The following is a 23,372-nucleotide window of genomic DNA, read 5'->3' on the forward strand; positions in this document are numbered from 1 at the left end:
CCTGAATCCTACAGGGGTCAAGTCCCTTTTATCTCTGGGTTTGTTTAGTTACCCCTTATTTCACGGCAACGGCGTCAGAGCCCCGTCTTGGGCCTAGACCTAGAGCAAACCTGTTAGCCTCAGGTGAGCAGGGGCCCTAGTTGTCCATCAGCAGGGATGTGGCCACAAGCACTGGGATTCAAAGACACACAGACAAATACCATTTACGTTCAGTGTCTCCTTTCAAGTGGAGCCCTTGACCTTGCTTATAGCCTGGACTCAACCTCCTCCTAACTATGGATTCCCAGCTGTAGCTTTGACATGGGAATCCTGCTGTGGGGAGATCATCCCAAGTCCAGGCCGGTCGTTAGAACCTATTTGGAATTACTCTGGATTTGTTCCTGTGACACTGAGATGAGAATCTGGCCAAGTAATGATAGTATTCATGTATTTATTGGCTGCCAGGGATAATCGGGATGATTTACAGGGCAAATTACAAGTCAAGAAGCCTATGTCTGATCTCGGACTGGTTTTAAACCAGTGCTGTCTTCACTGGAGTTACTCTGAATTAACTGATCCAAATCTAGCCCCAGTCCTGAGGCGCTTGAAGCACAGTGTCACAGACAACAGACCCATCAGACTAGAGCCTCAGAGGGTGCAAATTAGTGTAACTCAGCTGAAGTTAATGGCCTGGATCTGGCCCGGAGAATGTGGAGCCAACTGGGGGCAAATCACAGAAGGGGACCCAGTTCTTTTTATACATTTTTCCCCAATGGGAGCAGTGGAGGCACACACCCTAAGTAGTCTGAAGATGGAGCCTGATACATTTATGAACAGAATAATCTGACCTCTTTGCCTGTGTTCCTGTATACTTCCATAGTGTTTTGGCCCCATTGTTCCCATGCGCCAAGCACATATTTTTATTGACTTCAGTAGGCATTGGATCAGACCTATAGAACAGCTTCATTATGGGCTCACTCTGGCTTGGAAAGAATTCTGCACGTTGCAATGCACAATTATAACGATTTGGGCCTTTCATTCTCTCTTTCTTCATCTGTCTAGATTCAGACGCCAAATCCATCACTTTGGTATCAGATGCAGCAGCAATGGAACTTGCTAATACCAAGCCGTCCCGTGCTCCTGACGGATAACATTCTTCAGCTCCTGCTTGGAGTCTGCAACCATCACAGCTACCTAAGCCAAAATCCATACTCTCCACGCCCCACTGCATGGGTGCCATCCAAACCACAGTGCATCCCAGGGACAATACCGACGGTGTTTGTTTTTTTGGGTTCAACTTGAAGTTAAAGGTTGTCGGATCCTCTTAGACCTCTTAAAAGATCCTCTTAGAAACTCTTAAAAGACTTTTGGAGGATGAGGAGAAGACGGGAGGAAGATTGATGGAAATGTGCCCTGATAACATTAACCACAGAATAGTAATAGCTCATTGCTTCCAATTATTTTCAGCATAACTTGGCATTTCCACAATGCTGAACAGGTTTCAGAAAGGTCAACTAATTTTGTTCATGATAAATCCAACTGATATTGGATTACTCCAGTAATTTTTAACGGGCCAGTGACTGATGTGCGTTATGTTTAGTACACTGCTCTTGACATAGATGAACTGCAACTTATTAGGAAGGCTACTGAATAATTAGGGAAATGCAAGGATAATGAGTTAATGAGGGGCTAAGAGGGGCATGATGAGCATAGTACAGCCCAGTTGGAATAGCAGACGCTAAGAGTTAATAACACAGCTACTATGATATAATCCTGATAAATAATGCATTTGGACAAATTCAGACCTGGTGTAACTCTATCGATGTCAATGGAACAGAAGTGAATTTGGACCATGTTGACTTGCTGGAAAACAGCCATCCAGCAAATATGTATTATTTCTCATCTGATGGCTTCGTTAGTAGTTAAGTGGCATTAGCGTTGTAAATACAATGGCAATATTCATAGTAAATGTAGTTTTGTCTAGATTGTGCCTTTCATCCCAAAGAATCCCAAAGCACCTTACAGGCCATGCAGCAAATACACTTTGTCCCCCACTGAAATGCAGCCACCTCGGCAGTGAAATATAGCAGCTGATCAGGTAGTGTAGAATCAGGGCCAATGTCTTTTTTGCATGTGGTCAGACACGAGAACTGGCTTTGCCAACGCTTGGAGTCCCACCTCCAATGGCCACGACTGGCTGTGCGTAGACATCTGTTCAGTCAAGGAAGCCAAAAAAGAGACTCATCTAGTTGGTTGGAACTTTACTGAGTTGTCCTTAGCTGGAACCACAGTCTTTGCATATCTTATCACTTGCACAAAATCTCGCTGCTGCTTCCATCCATCTCCAGCACCCATGGAAAATGGCATTTTGCTTTGCACTGAAAGCAGCAGATGTAGGGATGTTCGTTCTTCAGCGAAGAGTGGATGCGCTGTAGCTAGCTTGTCCAAGGAACAGAGAGATCTCCCTGGGTACATTCCAGGGTAGGAAGGTTGAAGAAGAGGCGATCACAAGAACAAGCACGATTGTCTTAAATAAATAAATAAAAAGTGCCCCAAAGTGTGCACTTGTGCTTTACAAGCACAGAATCATTATTACACTGTTGTGAACGTCGCCCTTTTTAGCCTGTTCGGATGGTCCATAAACCGATCCTGACTTCCGTGGGTGTGTTCATTGACCAAGCACTTCAAACTCGAGGATCAAATTCCCTGCGGGTGCAATTCCCTTGGAGTCAACTGAATTAGGCCAACGGAGCATTGGGACCGGGGAGCCTCATATTGGGGCCCCTTTGTCTTCAGTGGGAGCTGTGGGGGCTCAGCACATATGGGAACCAGGTCACTTATTTAGGAGCCTCTATGGATTTGGGGAAGAAGGGATTAAGAAGCAAAGGTAGCATCCAGCTCTCATTCACTTCAAGTCCCTTTGAGAACGTGACTGTAATACAAATAACGATACCTATACGGTGATTTTCATCCACCTGGAATAACTCTCCCTGGTGCCGCCACCTGGGTTACATCCCGTAACAGAGGGATCTGAGAGGCTGATGTGGAAAGAGCCTGCTCTCCACAAGCCGCTCCTCTCCCTGCCCCAGAGAGCCATTGATCACCTGGAGGGGACAGCTGTGTCAGCGGCTAGGGACGGATATTGAGAGCCTCTCTGCATGGGGACGGTGACTTAGAGGGGCCTTTGATTTACAATACCAAGCCCGGAGTAAAACCCTCCCCTCACACCAATAGCCAGCCTGGTCATTTTTGCGGCACAGCTCAAGCAGCACATGATCTCACTCGGACTTCGACACACTCCCGTGCTCTCCTCAGGACGGAAGGTGAACCTGACCGCCTGCTGTCACTCGAATTGCGAGGTGGAGTCTCAACCCCCCAGGCTCTTCCTATCCGGCTGCTGCCCCTAGAGGCTTTTCTGCTGCGCCAAGGAAGGGCTTGCAGCAGGCAAGGCTTTTCGGCCCAGATTCTCAAAGGTATTTAGGTGCCTAACTCCCATGGGAAAGGAAACACCTAAATAGCTTTGAGTCTCTGGGCCTAGCTACTTGGCATCTGGACATAACAACAAGTGACACCATCTCTGCTAAAACAAACTCGCGATGTCCAGGAATGCGTTCAGTGGGATTGACTACAGCGGAGTCAGACAGTTCTCTTGGCCTAGGGATCCTGGCACTGGGAATGGAACGGGTTCCTAGTGGTTAGAGCAGGGGACCTGCAGTCAGGACTCCTGGGTTCTATAACCACACCCAGGAAGTAGAGTAATGTAGTGACTGAAAGAAGATGCGAAACTGTATGAGTGAAGGTTGCTGACTGGGATACCCTGCTCTGGGTGGGGTGTGCAGTTTAGTGGTTAGAGTGTTAGGGGATGGGGGGGAGGTGCTGGGCAGCAAGATTCATTTGTTCCAATCTCAGCTCTGCTACTGACTTTCAGCGTGACCCTGGATTGGTCACTTAACCTCTCGAGGCCTCACTTTCCCCACCTGTATAATGGGGTTGATGATATTCCACTACCTCCGGGAAGGATCCTGGGGCTAGTTCACTAATGTTTACAAAGTACTTTGAGATCTCCAGACAGCTGATGCTAAGGAAGTGCAAGGCGTGGATGCTGCCGAGGTCTGCTCTGCAGAGCGAGAGCCTACTGCCTGTAGCTCTTTCGAAGCTGGCAGAAGTCACTCGGCTGCGCTGGCTTCTGCGTCTGCTCCTCCACGTTCTCTGCTGGCTCACGGGGCATTAACTGTTCGTTAAAAGCAGGATGAAAGAATTTCTCAGGGCTTAGCTTTAGGGTGGCGTTAAAATAAATATCTATCCTTATCCTGAAGGCTGCAGATCAAAGGCCTTGCATGTTTGGTACGCACAGTTTCTCCAGCCTAAATACAGTTCTGTTCTAAAGGGTTTACACACTAGTTGCTGTATGCAATGCTATTAGGTTTGCGCCCGACGGCTCTGGGGTAGCAGAAAGCCTCCAGCAATGGAGCCGGAGGACGGACTGGTATTTGTGATTTTAGCAGGAGTGTGCCAAGGTACAGCCTGGGGACATACGCCAGGGGTGCGTTTAGCCAGCTTGTTAAGGATGTTTCTCCTTTCCTAAGGTCATGGTTAGTGTCATCAGCAATTCACAGCTGGAGAAATTCACCTCTGTGGGGAGGTCCACACAAGGACTAGGCACCGCATAACCCTACAAAATTGGTCTGAGGTGAGGTCTGGGCCTTGTGCTGTCACCTCTGCCCAGCAGAGAATTTTGCCAAGAGTGTGTTATAAAGGCATAGGGTTTAAGGCCAGAAGGGATCACCAGATCACCGAGTCCAAGCTCCCAAACATCACAAGCAACTGACCCCCACCCAACCACCCCCCAAATGCCAAACAGACACAGCAAAGAGACAACCCCTGAATGAGGTGCTCGCAGGAGAGCACGTGCTCGGACCCTCAGACTGTGACATACATTACAGGAACATAGCTCGCTTTTCTGAAAAGCCGCACAGCTGGGCAGTGAATGGCTGAAGAACAGAGGGACACATTTCCAATGGAGGGCACAAAGGAAGCATAGAATCATAACACTGGAAGGGACAAGAGGTCATCTAGTCCAGTCCCCTGCACTCACAGCACGATTGAGTATTATCTAGACCAGCCCTGACAGGTGTTTGTCTAACCTGCTTTTAATCTCCAATGATGGAGACGCCACAACCTCCCTAGGCAATTTATTCTGGTGCTTAACCACCCTGAGAGTTAGGAACTTTTTCCTAATGTCCAACCTAAACCTCCCTTGCTGCAATTTAAGCCCATTGCTTCTTGTCCTGTCCTCAGAAGTTAAGAAGAACAATTTTTCTTCCTCCTCCTTGTAACAGCCTTTTATGTATTTGGAGACTCTAGGGGGATGTCCACAGTGCCACTGGAGGTTTCCTTTCCAGCTCGGCTAGACATACACACGCTAACTTTGACCAAGCTTGCACACTAAAAACAGCAGCATGGGCTAACAGTTCGAGTATAATCCCATCCAAGACCCGAGGTGCATACTTGGGCAGCTAGTCCACGCCGCTGCGCATTGCGACGCAGACCTGTGATCAAAGCTAGCACAGGTATGTCAACCCAAGCTGGAAGAAGGAGCGCTCGCAGGTTAGGCAGTAGAGCCTTGATTAAGAAGGGAGCATGGGCACACACACCGGGCCCAATTCTGTCCTCCCTTACACCGGTTTCACCCTGCGGAAGGCCCTTGAGTAGGGTGTGGTTACTGCCAGTCCATACTGGTGAATCCACCCAACTGTCTCTATTTGGTCTACTCAGATCTCGTTCAGGCTCCATTTGCTCACAAGCATCTCACTCGGGCCTCGCTGGCTCTCACTTACTCTTGTTAATTACGGCCATAGCTGCTTATATCCGGTCCGAGCACTGGGCATTATAAAACAAACAAACAAGGAAAGTGCTAATAAATACAGTAGCGTGTACAATATCTGCGCTTCAAAATGCAGGGAAACTTATGCAGATGAGGCTTTGCCAGAATGTACTGAATACAGCCCCAAAGTCTCCCTCTGTCTCACATGCAGCCCCGTCTGGGATTGGGCTGTTTCTCTACTGGTGATTTAGTAGAAAGCCGGCAGAGGTTCCTTACGGATGAACTGGCTTTACTGAACTCAAAGATTTTTCTGAATGCTATTTGGGCCGGTCACTTGCTGGGAACTAAGGTATAAACTGAGTGGTAGCAGCATCTGCTTTCCCTCTGCACACAAAGTAGCCCCTTTTCTAGGAGTCGCTGACGCAAGTGTGGAGTCCAACTCTTGTCGCTCATGGCCAGCACCACTGTGCATTGATAATGATAGCATCTCCCTGCGTCAATCCCCGTCTCCATCGTTAGAAATTAGAAGCCATTTTATCAGCAGTTAATTGCAGTGGACACATTACATATGGCCAGGAACAGGAATGCTGCATGGTTTTTTATGGTGACAGACAGCTGATTCTCGCTAACCATCTGGTAGAGATTCTCTGCGTGTCAATCCAAATTAATCTAATGAACACAACCAAATGCGTTTCAGAAGAGGGTTTCCACAGATTCCTCGGTTGTAAGTGTAAGAACACCACAAGGCTGGAGGGGAAAGGGCAGATTATTGATTTGGGCATTATATTTCCTGTCTCCTGTTATGTGACATGAAAGTCACTTGGCTGGAGGGAATTTACTTTTTTCCAGCTTTGGAAAAGCTTCTTTAGTAGGGGATTGGAGCCGCCTGAAATGACTTAGCTGCCCCTTTAGAGCATTGCAATGAACTGTCTAGAGAGTATTTGCATCATTGTCCTCTACTAGATTAAATAAGAACCATTCAACTGTGATTCATAGGCCCTATACTGCTAATTGCCAACGGTGATCCAACTTGAGCTAAAGTGGCTGGTGGATGTGATTTTGGAAACCGAGGACCTGAGAGGCAGATCCGTGGTGCACAGCATAGTGAGAGCTGTGAAATTCCTAGCTTGCCACAGATTTATGACAGCATTTCCCCCCTCCTCCCCGAGAAATACATACTCAGCCTCTCAGTGGAACATTTCCACATAAGGTTACTTCTGTGGAAAATTAAATGTTTCACTGGTTACTCATCTGGCATATTAATGTGAAATCCCGACTAACTGGGGGTATGTTGTCATCTCCATACTCACTGTCCCTGGGAGTTATACATACAGATTCCCATGCACACTGGTGAGATCATATTCCTGTCTGCACACCTGGCAAGATGAAAGGTGGCGGGGGCAGCATGCTCAGCGAATGGCACCAGCTTGCGAGGGGAGTTGTGCGCATCCATCATCTCTTTGCCGTGGCTTTGGGTGTGGACATTTTACACAAGCTCCTTGTCGCGTGAGTGACAGTTGCTATTCTAGAGCAAACGCCAATTGCAGGGGAATTCCAAACGGAACCCAAAATATCAGCCAATTAACAATCATTTCTGCCCCCACTGTGCAGAGGTGAGTTCCTGGCTGGTTCACTGCTGCAGCCATTCGAACACACAGCATACAACACCTAGGAGTATTGTTTCGGGCCTAATCCTGTTTGGTGCAGAGCATTTGCTGAGGGGCTGCTGCACACCACAATTCCCACCCACACCACTGGGAGCTGAGGGTGGAAGTTAATCGGAATTGGCCTGTAACATTTATTGTCCCTCGATGCTCAGATTCTGTACAAAGGGGCTGATGCTGCAATACGTCCAGGGACTCAGAGGTAAAGCAAATACACAGGGATCATCTTCTGTGAACAGATTAAGAGAAGCCATCACCTCTTGGGGATCTTGCACATCCCACCTCCTTTATGTCTTTTCCAGTCCTCCTTTGCACCTCCACAGCCCAGAACCCCCAACATGGATCCCTGCAACCAGAGCTGCTCGAAACAGTCGCTGTGAATGAATTAAATCCTTTGATCTGTTTGCCAATTGTTGCTGAGCCTTTTTCGCAGCTTGTATGGGCCAGATGCCAGGCTATGACCTAGAGGGGAAACGCCTGGGAATAGATTACCGGCTTGTAACCAACGGACTCAACTAGTAGAGCTCGTTTTCCATATGACGAGAAAAGCATTGCTCACTGCAGGACACTCGCCCATTAATGCTAAATCAAGCAGGACGCTCACAGAACTATCTCGGGGAACAGAGAGAGAGACACTGAATTAGTTCACAACAGGGGGACGTGTGACTGCTACCAATGTTCCTTCACATGCTCTGCTTCCTAATGCCTCACTACGGGTTTGTCGGGTTTTGCAGGAGGTCTCGTCGTTCCTGTGGACGCGGCACATTTTTAACTCTGTGTTTTTGCAACAGAACAGAACTATGTGTTTTTGCAATAACTCCTGGTCCACATAAGCCTTCCCTGGGAAAAGCTATGGAAAAAATCATCTTCCAAAATATAATCTGCTGCTGAAGCCATCATCAGTAGTTACCGCTGCTATTTGGTATTTCATTTTGGGTTCCCATAATGGATAATACTGCAGCTATTTCCCTAAATACCAAGGCAATCTATTATGCTGCTGTCACAGGTGCACTGTACCGTAGCAATATGCTATATTGCTTCTTCTCACCAGCCCACTTTATTAATGACAACAAATTGTAACAGCATTCACACTCAACCGAAGATGCAAGTTAGTGCTTCACGGGGGAAAACACAGTAGATTGAGAACTCAAGGCAAAGTGTATTTGCAGAGTCTAACTGCCTTGTAAATGTACCGTTCCCGTTCATCTTCAGATCTGGGAACACTGATTGCAGGTAATTTTGTGTCACCATTGAGTACTCTCCTGACACCTCGTCCTGTTGCTGTCGTCTGATATTTAATGCCATCAGCATAGGTAGGACAATTTTCTAAAGGGAGGCTTATCCCGGGTATGAAGCATTAACTCTGGCAGACGGGACGGGATTTTCAAAAGTGGCCACTAGTTTTGTGTGCCTAACTTGAGCCATTTGGGGCCTGATTTCCCAAGGTACCGAACAGCCCCCGTTCTCCTGGAGTAGGCCCCAAAACGGAGCGAGCCAGAGGCAGCGAGCGCTTCCTTAAATGCAGCCTTAGAGCATGTCAGTGAGTGCGTGTTTGTCTGCGTTTACTCATCCGACGGGTAAATAAGTGAGCTTTTAAAAACCAACGGGAACTACTAAATGAGCGTATCCTGGGTCATTAACAACATTTTAGCCGATCCACAATAAATTGTATATTATTTACCTACAGAGAGAAGGACAGTTGGTATATCAGGACATCTAGACATCAAATCGGAGAGCCTACTGCAAATGGCATGGGCTGTACTTTAATTTCCCATTACTTTAGAAGGAATTTGCATCCACCCCTTCACCCAGAATGCCCACGTTAAGCACGTGCGGCGTACCAGAAGTATTAATAACAATAAATATTGGTAAGGTGTCTTCATGATCAAAGGCAGGTCAGTGTCTTTCTGGGCTGGCAGTCGGGCAAATGTTTCAGGGTAAGCAACGAGACCACTATACCTACAGCACCGGAGCGAGGTGATCCATTCGTCTCACAGTTCGTGCCGATGGCACGGCTGCTTTTAGAAACTCCTTGTGGAGCAGCGGGAATGTTCAGAACAGGCGGCGGACATCAGGGAGCTCCTGAAGTAGGTTTTGAGTTTATTTGGCTCTTGCCGTCTGCTCCGCGCAGCAAACACCCATGCAGGGCAGCGTTAAGCAAAAAGATGCAGGATGCCTTTTCTTGCTAAAGAAATGGGTGACGTGCTGCCTCTCTGTGACACCCTCTGGCACGAATGGAAATAATGACTGGGAATAGACAAAGCCGGCTAAGCCACCCTGCTCGGTAAAGAAACAGAACCTATGATTGCTCTGCATCCCTCATAAAATAACTGTCCTGTCAAGTCCTGGAAATTAGGTTCTCAGAGACGATAAGCACATCAGAAGCCGTGCAATAAGTCACCACACAAAAGACGCTGTCAGCTGAGGGTAAAATCAGTAGCAGGTTTCATTTAAAACTCAGATAATATATGTTTAAAGGGGGATTAGGAGGGACTGACGGGTGTTGGTCCGTCCCCAGGGCCCTCTCGGTCCCCCGTCATGGTGCCAAAGCTGAACAGCTCAGGGATGTAGAGTTCATATAGACACAAAGAGATTGAGGATGCTGATTTTGGTGCAAGCTCTTTGGCTGGCTTAGAAACATCACTGATCCACTGCAGTGCTGCCTTATCAGCTCCAATCCACAGAACGCTCGGGAAACAGAAACTCACTTGAATGTGTGGGTTTCGGTCTTCCTCAGCCGTTCAATTAGGCATCCAGCGGGACCATTAAAAATGAGTGGATTTCGACGCACCCCCAGGGGAGAAGTTCAGGTTGTTTTCAGATTACTGTTCCTGCAGGCTGGCGCCAGTAAAAATACAGGGCAAGATGAAGACCCTTGCTAATCTCAGTTACACCAATGTACATTGGGAGTAACCCCACCAAAGCCAATGGAGACATAAGATAGTGTAACTGAGATCAGAATCTGGCTCCAGGTGTGCCTAGCAAATGAGACTAGCTCAATGCAGGAGACACAAGAGCATATTCAAATCCATGGGGCCAACGGGACATCAATTGGACCTAAGATTCAACTTGTGTTTCTCTTCTCTTAGCAGTTAGCCTCTTGAAAGTTCCCTGAGGGGCCGTTGGATGTTTGCAAGCACCACTTATAAACACCCTAGGGGAGGCGGATTGCTTGGGTCTGAGGCCCTTGGACTAGGACTTATTACGAGATGAAAATGAGCAAAGGAAACCTCAGGCGGAATATCTGGGGGGGGAATTCTCCTGGCTGGAGGCATCATTTCCCAAAGGAAGTGGGGGAAGCTGGGTTGGGTGAATTATCAAAAACCAGAACCGCTAAAGCCCTAGAAAATGCCCTACAAGGGGATGGAGGAGCAAATATCAGGGACAAAACTCCCCTTGACTCCTGCGGGGCCAGGATTTTGCCCAGGAGGTTTGCTATGAGTCTGTGCCTCTTCCCTGCTGTGAATATACACTGCTATTCAGCCTCTCTTCCCACAGCCCCATCCGAATCTTACCTCTGTCCTCCTCTTTCTCACGGACCTTCCTCCCTTTGAGAGCTCTGCTCCAGGCCCCGCCATAGTCCCCCATTTTGTTCCTCTCGGGCGTATCCTTGGAAACGCTCTTGAACCACGGCCCATACCTCCGGGCAGAATTCCGAGCCTCCGGGGTCTCCTTGAACCCCCTCCCGAGCTGAACCACCCCCAGGTACTGAAATGCTGCCCCTTCGCTGGTGCCATCCAGGGGGTTGGGTTCATTCTCTGAGATGGTGGGCTCCCCCGCAAACCCAGAGTGCAGAAACACCAGGCTCCCGGCCGTCAGGTACAGTGCGATCAGAGTGAAGAAGCGCACGGGTTTCCGCCTAAAATAACGCTGGAACTTTACCAGTAATTTGGCCATAGCGCCTTCATTACTCGCCTTGTGTTGGGTGGGAAGTCGCAGAGCAAAGACAGCAACTCTAGTCTCGCCACTCTCTCTTCAAGTGCACAAGATTGGGTCAAAACCAGCTGATATAAGATAAGTGGGAAAGGGAGGACAATGGCCTTTTGTCAGCCGTCCTGCTGCGCTGGTTCAGCTGCTGAAGTATTCTCCCCTGGTATTATTTTGGGATCAATAAGTAGCCACTAAAGCAGAACGGGACTGCATACTGAACTCATACAAAAATATTTTAGAATTCTATAAAGTCCAAAGGGGCTGGGGTAGGGATGGAAAGTCTATTTTTCAGTTCCCGTTTTGTGCTAAGAAAACGAGGTATTTCTCAAAGCAAATCACAATACCATTTGGCTCCATTTTATTCTTTTCCTGTTAACGTTCCTAAGGCGTGCTCTGGAGACTCCATTGATGGCGGGATCATGTTAAGAAAAATGAGTGTTTGAAGGCGATTTGAAAGCTGATCAGCTGACACGGCTCCCCTCTCTGGCTTTCTCCGCTTTCAGCTCTTCAGCGCTGGTTCTTGCAGGCATTTCTGTAATGGAAATGGCACCGTCTCCCTTTCAGCGAAAGAATGAAAGGTCCCTGGATGCGTCTCCAGGTACGGAATACTGACTGGAGCCCTTTGTTTAATGAATCTCCATTCATTTCGGTCTCAGGACAAGAAATCTCCACCTGCAAATCAAAAGGAATGACAATCATTAGAAAAGTGTTCGGAAGGCTTTAGCAGGGACAGATTTATAGCATTTGAAGCTGCATACCCTCCCCCAGACAGATCCCAGTCAAGATAAAACACAAATCCTCTTCTTTCCTTTTGAAGCTTAGCAGTCTGGGATATTTGCAAATTAACCTAGTATTAGAAGAAATCCAGGACTGTCCAGGCATGTCACAGTTGTCACTGTGTCATACACTGCGGCCACTTGAAATTTCCTGGATTCAGACAGGATAGAACTCAGATTCTCTTGCTACGAAAGCACAGGTCCCTGCTAGCTAAGGGAGAATCCCTATTAGCTATCAGCAGTATAGGGCCTATGTCATATAGATGAGTTATGATGCCATCAAGTGGAGAATAGTGAGACTCTCTCTCTCTCTCTACCTACCTACTTACCTACTTCATCACAATATAATATGAATACCACTGTGACACTAAGTTGTCTGCAGATTCTCCAAATAATTTGAATCCTTAGAATCGGATCAGAATGTTTGACACTTTTCTATATAAGTATTTGGAGCAGGATTTCTGATGTTTCCAGCCTGTTGACCAGCCTTTTTCGCATTGCATTATATTTTAATTACCTTTCCCTCCACTCCAAAGCCTCTACAGATGCTAAATCTTTCAATCAGCTGGCAGAGGATTGCCGCATTTCATACAAAGCGCATCTTTGTGCATCGCCTTCCTGCCATGGTGTGTGGAAAGCCACATCCCCACACAACTGCCTGCATCTGTTCCCATCACAGTTTGAGCAAAGGCAGACTTCTCGGAGAACATCCAGCCAACCGGTCGATGGGACTGGGTTCAAAGCACATGTGTCTTATTGTTCCTACAAACTCCCTGTTGGCCTGGCATATGGTTCCACAGGGAGGAGTGATTAGCTGTTTACATTTTCACCAACATTGCCTCGGTAAAGGGACGGCTAAACCTCCTTAAACTGTGCTCATTACGAGCAGAAGGGATGGTAAGGGCTCTCCAGCTGAACCTGAGGTGCAGTGCGAGGGGTTGCTGTGAAACAGGCAAGAGCTTTTAAACGAGCTCTGATTTTCAGTCTCCAGGGAGCATGTGTGAGCCTTTTGTGGCTGAAGACTGGACTTCAAGCCCGGTCAGGTCATTATGAAGCTGGTAGGCTGCTCGTCCTATGCAGATCAGAGCGAATCTCCATGCACAGCGGGGAATTCCTGCACAAGAGAGTCAAAGGAGAATGGCAGAGACCAGTGTCCTAGAGCCCAGTCAAAACTGAGGGTTATTGGCAGAGTCAGGAGGAAGGCGCTCCTGGCTGGCATAGCAGGGGGAGGGGCATCATCAGCAGAGCCGGTGCAGGGAACATCCCAGGGCTACAATGGCGGGGGAGGCTGCAAATGTACTGGCAGAACTAAAAGGAGAAGCTTGCACAGCGCCTGCCTGCACCTTGTTGGGATCCAACCTTTGCTATCAGGCCATTCAGTTCTTGAGGATCCACTTCCCTCAAAAATGTGTCACCGCAAAGCCCCCGATCCCCTCATCGAAACCATGCGCTGATTTGAGAAGTCCCTGCTGACTCAGAGGGATTGTCTCGTATCTCAGTCCCTGACTGCCCCCCTCACCCAAGGCGAGAGGCCTCTAGGGCAGAGCAACACTGGAATTTCCCAGTTCTTAGAGCACAACAGCTGGAAGCAACCAGGGCTGACTCTTCTGATGAAATTCTCATGCACTTGATGATAAAACCCCCACTGATGGCAGGACGCCTCTTTGCTGAGAAAGAGCCTAGAGCCGGGGGAGTAATTTAGTAACCAATAGCAGCGACCCAGCTCTGATTCTGTCCAAAGGGGCCGGTCCATGGTCAGGTGACCATAATGCAAATGACTTTTTATACTGCAGGCTCCCAAGGCACTTTTGAAAATCGCTCTCTTCATATTAACACCCTGCTTCTTGAATGCCCCCCACAGCGGTCAGAGAACCTCAGGATTATACCTCTAGTCTAGGGTGACCAGATGTCCCGATTTTATAGGGACAGTCCCGATTTTTGGGTCTTTTTCTTATATAGGCTCCTATTACTCCCCACCCCCTGTCCCGATTTTTCACATTTGCTATCTGGTCACCCTACCTCTGCCACAACTCCCATCAGCACAGGCCCTCCTGCTCTCCCCAGGATCATGTGGTGGCATTATAGAATCATAGAATATCAGGGTTGGAAGGGATCTCAGGAGGTCATCTAGTCCAACCCCCTGCTCAGAGCAGGACCAATCCCCAGACAGATTTTTGCCCCAGATCCCTAAATGGCCCCCTCAAGGATTGAACTCACAACCCTGGGTTTAGCAGGCCAATGCTCAAACCACTGATCTATCCCTCCCCCATTGGTTCATAGTGGCTTAGTTCAATTGGTCCCAGACTACCACCCTCTGCACCCCAACCTGAGCTTTCATTGGAAGTCTCCCATCTAAGCATTGCTCAGCCTGCTTGAGGGAGGGATTCACCTTCGCTTGCTAAATCAGACACGATCATAAGCCACGGTGGCCGTGCTACAGGTACCCGTTCAGCTCCCTCATAATGACAAAAGAGACTCCCTGTTTCCCATACCAGAGTTGAGGAGGTGGCGACAAAACCATCCCCCAGAGAATGTACCGGTTCTTTTGTGACTAATGTCAGGTCTACGCTCCAGACCTGCAACAGTAGAATTACGTCACTCATGGGCATGAACAATCCACACCCCGAGCGACAGAGTTATCGACCTAAGCCCTGGTGTAGACAGTGCTATGTTGGCGGGAGAGTTTCTCCCATTGACACAGCTACTGCCTCTCGGGGAGGTCAATGAACTACACCGACGGGAGACGCTCTACCAACAGCATAGTAGTGTCTTCACTAAAGCACTACAGTGGCACAGCTGAGAACTCTGCACTGTAGCGCTGTACGTGAAGACAAGCCCCGAGATGCGCTTAGAGGGGAAAACGAGAGGTGAAATTCTGGGCAGAGCGGAGCACCTGCACTAGGCTCTTTGCACACCCCGGGTTTAAGTGCTGCATAGGGGGCATGCAGGCCATGCGCACAGCCTGCGTAAGCACAGAAAAAGGAGAGTAGGACCACAAGCGAAGAGTGTAACCTGAACAGCTCAACCCGGCTTCTTCTCCTTGTGCAAACGCCATACTCGCTGCTGGGCTCCAGACAGGAGGTTCTGCCAAAATGGGCCAGATCCTCAGCTGGGCTAAATCTGCACAGCTGTCTGTGCTTCATGGGTCTTCCCTTGTGCCTCTGGGAAAGCTCGGAGCTGCTGCTACTGCATGACACCGAGGAGCCTGGTCTTCAATGGAGCAACATCACTTTATACCAGCTGGAGATCTGGCCCTATGTAGGGATGCACTGGCTAGTTCACTGAAAAGCAGAAGGGACCCAAACCTCGGTCTAAAGCTTTCCCTGAACCCAACCCGGCGGTGGGGGGTGGGGGGGTATTACAGTTCCGATAACTTTCCCCCCATTATTTCTTTACTGAATGTGTCTCTCTGCCCCTAGCTTCATTGAAGACTAGAAATATTAAGGACCAACATGTAGCTGGCTCAGCTGTTCTCCTGGTGTTTCTAATCCAATGCAACCCAGAAATAGGTTATTTCCAGACAAAAAACACCTGGATCTGGACAGGCCCATGAAGCGCTCTTTAAATGTGGTCGTTCTCTTGCATTTTCCAGGCCGTTCTGCATGACAGATGAGAAGCAGCCATCAGAAACCCCTCCACCACAAAGCCATCCAGCATCGGCAACAAACTCCTCATTGCAGCCTGCCTAATAGAGCACACATCTGAGTGCAGAGGGAGGTTCGGTCACGGTCATTGTTTCCAATTAATGCTCTCCAACAAACAGATGTTCCTTGGTTATGTGCACTTAGAAAAAGGATGGATTTTACATTCATATTTCCCTCCCTAATCAAAGTAACACGCCATAGACAATTTGTGCTTCCAGGGTTCCTGCTATCTGAAAATCTCAACAGGCTTCACCAGTATAAGCCTCATAAACCCCGGTCAGATAGGTTGGTGTTATTAGATGGAGAAACTGAGGCACAGTGAGAGTAAGTGATAGAACTCGGCTCTCCTGATTGCTGCTCCACAAAACCGGCCTCTCTCTCAGGATTAGCCAACCCAGCCATTGTTCCGCTCCTGCCTGTCAAACTGCCCTAGCTATGTGTCTATTGCTCTGTTGTGCAAAGATACCTGTGTGAATTCCTTCAATGCCCGGGCCCCTTTCCTAGCGACTTGCTCCCACGGGAGGTCAGGTTTTCAAATGAGCTCAGCCCCCACAAACGAGGCCAGATTTTCAAACTGGCTCCGCTCCCAGCAACTCCCACTGTGACACTTACAGCTCGATTTTCAGCACATGGGGGCTACGTAGGCTTTGCTAAAAGCCTGGCTCTTAGCCTGGGTATCTCTGCTGCCTCAGCTACCACCTCTATGCTGACGAGAAAGTAGCCTTCTCCAGCCCCTGTCCTGGCTCCTCTCCGGCCACACACGATCCGTCTGGACCCCAGACACGTCTGGCACCCTCTCAACTTTCTTGGGCCACACGTCCCAAAAGACACAAGTTCTTATTGTGGGCAAGAGGAATGTACCCAAGAGCAGCTTGTGCCAGGAAAATTACCCCTGGAAATGGCGCCATCAAGCCACAGAACCCCGAGGAGTCGGTGTGATTTGGAAAGGTCTAATTACATTGCAGCCCTTTGCCTTGCTGGGGGAGAGAGAGAGAGAGACTATCTGTGTGCAGAGGCTACTGCGTGTCTCTAGCTAGGCCTTCCAGACCCCTCTGCAGCTCTGGGTTCCTCGCTGGGGTTTGCACTACTATTTAGCAGCCTTTACAATGGGGTGAGAAAGATTTTTAAGATGCGAATGAGACAATTAGTAGCAGACAGAAAACGTGCCGAGAAGACTCATGAACCCTGAACTGGTCCTGCGAAGGACAACGGTTCAAAACTGACTGCTAGCCTCCCGGGAGTGTCTCGGGAGCTCCCCCTAGAGTCAGGGCAGCAGGCCACTGTGATCTCTTTCCTTTTCCAGCCTTTCTTTCTGTACATTCAATTCTTTCCCTCTTCACATTCCCTCTTCATCACACCGAGGGCCAGGCAGCAGGCATGGGCGCATGGATTTATGCTAATTATCATTGCATTTAGCGTACTCTAATGCTCTAATCAATTTCTATCCGCTGCTCTCAGCCTATTCACCCCAGATCTGAATGAGCTCTTATTACTAATGACTTAGGGATGGGCCAATAACTCAGCAGAAAAAGTGATCAGTTATCTGTTGTGAGTATCCCCAAGCAAATCACAGTTTCCTCTCGCGCGTTTGTTATTGAACATGTCCTTTTTGCATTTTATTTTAAACTGCACAGGTTGCTCACCCAACAATTATCTGAACGTAGCCAATCCCGAGTAGCTAAGAGTGGTCAGATCAGTCACATGGCATTGTTCTTGTTCCCTGATTGGATGAGTGAGCAAGTATGACCACTTCCTTGTGTGGATTTAAAATTCAGCTCCTCCAGGTGGCATTGAAATTCGCTTTACAGAAGCCTTCGTGCTAGTGAAACCCACCTACAGGACGGACACAGGCATGGCTGAAACCAATTTATTTTTATAGAATATCAAGGTTGGAAGGGACCTCAGGAGGTCATCTAGTCCAATCCCTGCTCAAAGCAGGACCAATCCCCAGAGAGATTTTTGCCTGAGATCCCTAAGTGGCCCCCTCAAGGATTGAACACACAACCTTGGGTTTAGCAGGCCAATGCTCAAACCTCTGAGTCCTGTCGGCAGCACAGAGGGGCTAAAGCAGGCTCACTATGGCTCCCGGAAGCAGTGGCATGTCCCCCCTCCGGCTCCTAAGCGTAGGAGCAGCCTTGGGGCTCCGCACACTGCCCCCACAGCTCCCATTGGCCGGAAGTGGCGCCTGCGGAAGGGACAGCGCAGAGAGCTGCTGGTCGCGCCTCCGCACAGAAGCCAGAGGCGGGACATGCCGCTGCTTCCGGGAGCTGCTTGAGGTAAGCGCCACCCAGAGCCTGCACCCTGCCCCTCTTCCATGCCCCAACCCTCTGCCCCAGCCGTGATCCACCTCCGGACCCCATCGGTCCCAGCCCGGAGCACCTCCCTGCACCCCAAATCCCTCATCCCCAGCCCCACACCCCTAGTCAGAGCCCTCACCCCGCTTCACTCCAAGCCTCCACCCCAGCCCTGAGCCCCCTCCTGTACCCAAAATCTTCATCCCCAGCCCCACCCCAGAGCATCTCTCACAAGATTCTCATTTCCCTGTGTTCTGCAGTAGGTACTAATGATGGGTGGCATCAGGTCAGGGGTACTGCAGGATATTCCACCTAACTAAGCATACTTGACTGTCTATGTCTCTGTTCAAGGGGTAACCAAGCACTCAGGCATCCATATTCTGTTGCTTGTGGCTATGGTTCATTGAGGAAGCAAAATTAGAGGCCTTTATAAAAAGGCCATACTGTGTATCAGGCATGACCACTAAACGCTGCAGTTATGCTAGCTAGGATACAAACCGCAAGTGTGATCCATCCACATGCTTCAGGCCAGAAGCTGATTTCCAGCTTGGGGTCAGGAAGGAATTGTCACCACTTTTTAAAAAGTGACCAGGTAAGTAGCCAAAAGCAATTAACCATCTGAATGACAAGGGCAAAGGAATGTTAGCTGCAGGTTGCCAGTTTCATGAATGAGCTGATTAGCAGGTGTATCTGCAACATAAAAGTTTCCAAGGCCAACGTGGCCTCTGGGGACATGGGCCAGCCAGGTGAGGGCTGAGACATGTGCCGTGCTACTGACTGCCTTAACAGCCCCAGGGTGTGTTACGGGACTAGAAGGGCTTTATGCCTGGTAATAAGGGTGACAAGTTAGAGTGACATTTGTTTTTTAATGCCATTCGATTGCTAGGGAAGTTCCACTGAATTTTTCTAGCAAGAATAGAATAACCCTCTCATGCAGCGATATACACAGTCACACACACACACTGATATACACACAGCCATATGCACACAGACACACATCAATAGCTGCCCGGTGTACAACATATATGTACGTACAGCATCCATTTTCACTCTTTTCCCCTCCACTCCGTTGTGCCACACTCCGTGCACATTTGCTATTCACTCTGCTGCAGTAGGGTCTGTCTTTCAACCGTTTTCCCTTCTCCTCTCCTGTTCTCCCCCTTCCCCTCCCCGTCTTTCCAAAGCCCGGACACAAATGCGATAATGGCCTGGACATTCGGCTGGGTTTGAAATGAAGCAAAGAGTTTCCCGTCCCCGGTAGCAACAAGGCCTATGCAGACTGATCCCCAGGGTAGCTGTTTGCACCGTCCAGTTAATCACAGCCCTTCGAGACTGTCATGCTTCAGGCCAGGCTCCCACAAACGAATGAAAAGCAAATTTACAGCCAAGTCATCAAAGGGGCTTCAGTCATTCCCCAGCAGCAACCCCTCTTCTGATTGGCTGTTAATTCAGATTCATATTTAATGAGCCGGCAGCTATTCGGTCACAAAGGTGCTGAAGGGAAAAGGTCACCGTTAATCATGGCCTTGTCGGAACGAATGGGAGAAATCGATGAAAACCCTCGAATTCAGGGGGTACTTTGGTTTCACTTTAACTTTTTGTAAATTGCATCTTTGCTGCTGGGAAGTGGCTGAGTTCTAAATATTCGATTCCCAGCCTTCCAAAGGCCAATTTCCAAGGATTTCCCGTAGAGGAGAATGGCTGCATGCCACTAGGGTGGCGAATATGAATGAATTCACCTGCTCCTGATGTCTGCAGCAATGCCTTATGAAGGAGAATTCAGCCTCCCTCCCCCAAATATTTAAGGCGGCCTAAGGGAGAGCATCAAGCAAGTCTAAAGCAGGAGTCTCTTTTCTGACTGTCACAAGAACCAGAACCACCTTATACGCCATTTCCCCTGTTATTTCACCAGTCAGGCGAGCGCTACATAATCACAAGCACTCCGCCTGGATAATGGCGGTGGCAGAATCCGCCTGCCCCGTTGCCTACCCAAGTCAAAGAGCCACTGAAAGGCTACAAAACTGCGCATACAAAGCAGGTAATGGCTCGTCTGTGCACACCCAGGCAGTGGCTTGCAGGCATCCAACCTTCCTATGCATCCTCAGGGATACACCCATTGTGCCTACATATGAAAATCTGCCCCACATGCCATGAGCCCGAAGACGCTGCCTATTCTGCTGGTGCCCCACTTGCTGACCTGAAAATGATTGGCTGGTGCACGAGTGTCTGTTCTCCCCTTTGCCCTGCTCTGGGTCGGTGGGAAGAATAAACAGGAGTCGGAGGTGTTGAAAAGGGTCACAAATAAGACAGGCCTTTGCCCTTCAATGATCCGAGGATGCTCAGTTTCTAATGGCGCCCGTGTCGCCCCTCTCGCCCAAAGAGAATGCCACGTAGTGTGCAATGCAGACGGGTCACCACGGACATACACACAAATACACAAGCATACACCTGCATAGGCCTGGACCAAGCTCTTGGCATGAGCAGATTGTATGCTGATCCTGTCTATTGGGGCATTCCCATGAACAGGCAGGGCAGTTACGCTAGCTCGGATACAATCAATCCTCATGCCTCAGGGCAGAAGTTCATTTCCAGCTCGGGGTCAGGAGGGAATTCTCCCCATCACCCATGTTACAGTGTTGCACGAGCAGTTCTGGAGGAGGGCACGAGAATTGCTTCTCAGTCTGACTCACTAGCAGATTTTCCAGCCTCCTCTTTATGTGATGTGGAAAATGGCTTTGCTCGTCAATAAATGGGATCAGATCGTGTAATGTCCCCCTCCCTCCCTACCTCCCTCCCACCTGTGTTTCAGATCAGCTGCAAATTCCACACTGCTTATGTTCTTGGCTACATACCACAGCTTTTTAGCATTCTGCTGACTAGAGGAGGAGGGGAAAGTGGAGGGTTTGGGGGATTTTAGGGGGACTGTGCATGAGTCTCCCTTATTTCCCCAAGTTTGCAGACAGCGCAAACCTTAGATCTTGCAGGACAATATCTTTGTGGCATTGCATCCAATGCAACCGCAAGGCAAGAACACAGTCCTCTTGACTCAGCTCTGGCTGACGGTACAATAATATGCTGAGCCTGTTGGAGCGAGAGGCATAGCAGTAGCTGTGGCCATAAACTCTTTCTTTAATACCATTGTCAGCATACTGGAGAGCACTGTGCAGTGCTGGGAATGGGGAGATTAGGCTCCGGGATAGACACAGAGCCCATTGAAAACGCTCGGCTATTTCAGATTGCCTTCCCCACGTTCCGTTGGGGCGGCCGCTTGGGATGGGATGAAATTCAACCCCTGATCAGGCATGGAAGATAGCGCTGTGCTAGCCTCAGTTTCCCAGACATCCCTAGCAACTCTTCTTCGAGAGCTCAACAGAGGGAAGGGGAATTACAGTGACTATAAACCACGATCGTACGGGGATGCTCACCTGATATCACCAGCTCGGAAGCACGCACGTAAGGACGTTTCACACTTGAAATCAGCGCTCCCCCAATGACTCGGAGCTGGTGCAAGTGCTGGATGGAGGATCAAGGCGGTTTGCCCATTCCTAGTATACATACACGCAGACACTACTGCGCTTGTAGAAGGTGTTTATATATTCAACAGAACCCGCCTCTGAGTTTCAGCAGGCATCAGGGCGAGTTCCCGCCTGGGTTTTACTTCTGCATCAGTACAGTTCTTATTTTCTCCCAACTGGTTCCCCATCTCTATTGCAGATGAACCTCCCGGTTCCTTAATCGGCGTGAACACACTGTGGGAAAGAAAGAAATAACGCGGGGCCTGTGGCAGAGCCAGGCAGAGCCCCTGTAAGAACCAGGGTTTGGGCCCGGTAGAGGGGATGATAAGACCCAGCTGGGCAGGGGTCAGGTGACTGCCTGAGGAGCACCTAGATCTCATAAAGGCTGGTAGAGTTCAGTGAAGGAGGAGAGCTTGAGGAGGTAGGTGGGTTTCTCTGCCAGGGGAAAGGCCGAGGCCTATAGGAGGGGTGGGGAGGAGATGCCAGGAGCAGGGAGGTCTGTGCCATGGTGGCTGTTGGAGTTATGTTGAACTGGTTTATGGGGTTTGCCGGAGATTGTAGGTGGGTGGTCAATGGTGTGCTGGAGAAAAGGTCTGAGCAGACTCTGGGGTGTGGAGTTTAGGGTTCCCCGGGTTGGGAGACAAGCCAGCAGCCTACAGGGTCCTGACGTGAATTTGGGCAGGAATCAGTGGAAGATTTTCCTGAGTAATGACCACAGGACTTGAAATAACAATGATTGACTCCAGGGGTTCACTTGTGATGAGCCCTCTAGTTACTTACATGGTTCTCGCCACCACAGTGCCTGAACACTCCCAGTCAGGAATGGATTTTATCCTGGGAGGCCGGGCAGTCTGATCCTCCTTGTACAGAGGGGGACCAAGGCACAGGGTGGAACAAGTGACTTGTCCAAGGTCACAGGGAGATGTGTGGCGGTGCAGGGAACTTTTGCTTCTCAGTGCAGCGCTCAACCCACCAGCCCACCGTCCTGCCTCATGAAACCTCGGCAGCTGGACAAAATCACCAGGCCGGTGGCTCTTGCAGCATTGAAGAGGTCTAGTTTTTAGCTGCCATTTTTGCATATGGCATGTTCTTACCCTGTTGAGCTCCTTTTGTTTGGGACTGAATTAGGAAGGGGATGGGGTTTGACTTGACTTCACAAGCAGAAAGGCATTTCATTTGTCCAGGGTTATTGCACTAGATTAGAACCACACAGCGTAAAATGCTGGTTAAGGCTCAGCAAGGCCAGGTGTCTCCAGACAGGCAAACGGACTAACTGGCTGCTGGGGGCGGGGAGAGAGATTAGAGATGTCTCACTTCAGATCCAGCCTAGGATTTGCCTCCCACCTGATGGCTGTTCAGTGCTCTCATAGCAGCTGTTTTTCTATCATGCTCCTCACCAGGTGGCATCTATCCACTCACTTCTTAAAGGAAAAGTGGGCCCATCATGACTGGCCCCTTGGTTTGCAGAAATAGCAGAGACTGAAGGGGCCCATGCAGCCTCAACTCACTAGCCATTCGGGCTGGTCCCTCCAAGTAAGGACTGGGGAGAACCTAGCTAGAGGACTCATACCCCAGGGCTTTTGGGTGTAGAGCAGAGCTAAGTTCTGCAAGCCATGCCCACTTGGTGTGGTGCTCTGTCCCCCTCTAGTAGTGACCGCGTTGAGCCTGCTACCGCCCAGCTGGGCTAATACAACTGGGTTGCAGTTCAAACAGGAGGGGCTTGTGCCTTAAGATCCAGAGGTCACC

The 23,372-nt window shown here is 49.3% G+C and overlaps 1 protein-coding gene across 1 annotated transcript in view; it reads right to left on the bottom strand.

The window, feature by feature from the left end:
- WSCD2 (WSC domain containing 2) overlaps positions 1-21,622 on the bottom strand; it is an 87,704-nt gene extending 66,082 nt beyond the window's left edge. The window contains exons 1-2 of the mRNA XM_034791360.1: positions 21,537-21,622; positions 10,983-12,069 (exon numbers count right to left, since the gene is read on the bottom strand). Coding sequence (XP_034647251.1) covers positions 10,983-11,364 — 382 coding nt within the window. The 5' untranslated portion in view covers positions 11,365-12,069; positions 21,537-21,622. The remainder of the gene's footprint in view (positions 1-10,982; positions 12,070-21,536) is intronic.
- Positions 21,623-23,372: the final 1,750 nt, after the last annotated feature.

Source organism: Trachemys scripta, chromosome 15 (genome assembly GCF_013100865.1).
Source record: "Trachemys scripta elegans isolate TJP31775 chromosome 15, CAS_Tse_1.0, whole genome shotgun sequence".
NCBI classification, from domain to species: Eukaryota; Metazoa; Chordata; order Testudines; family Emydidae; genus Trachemys; species Trachemys scripta.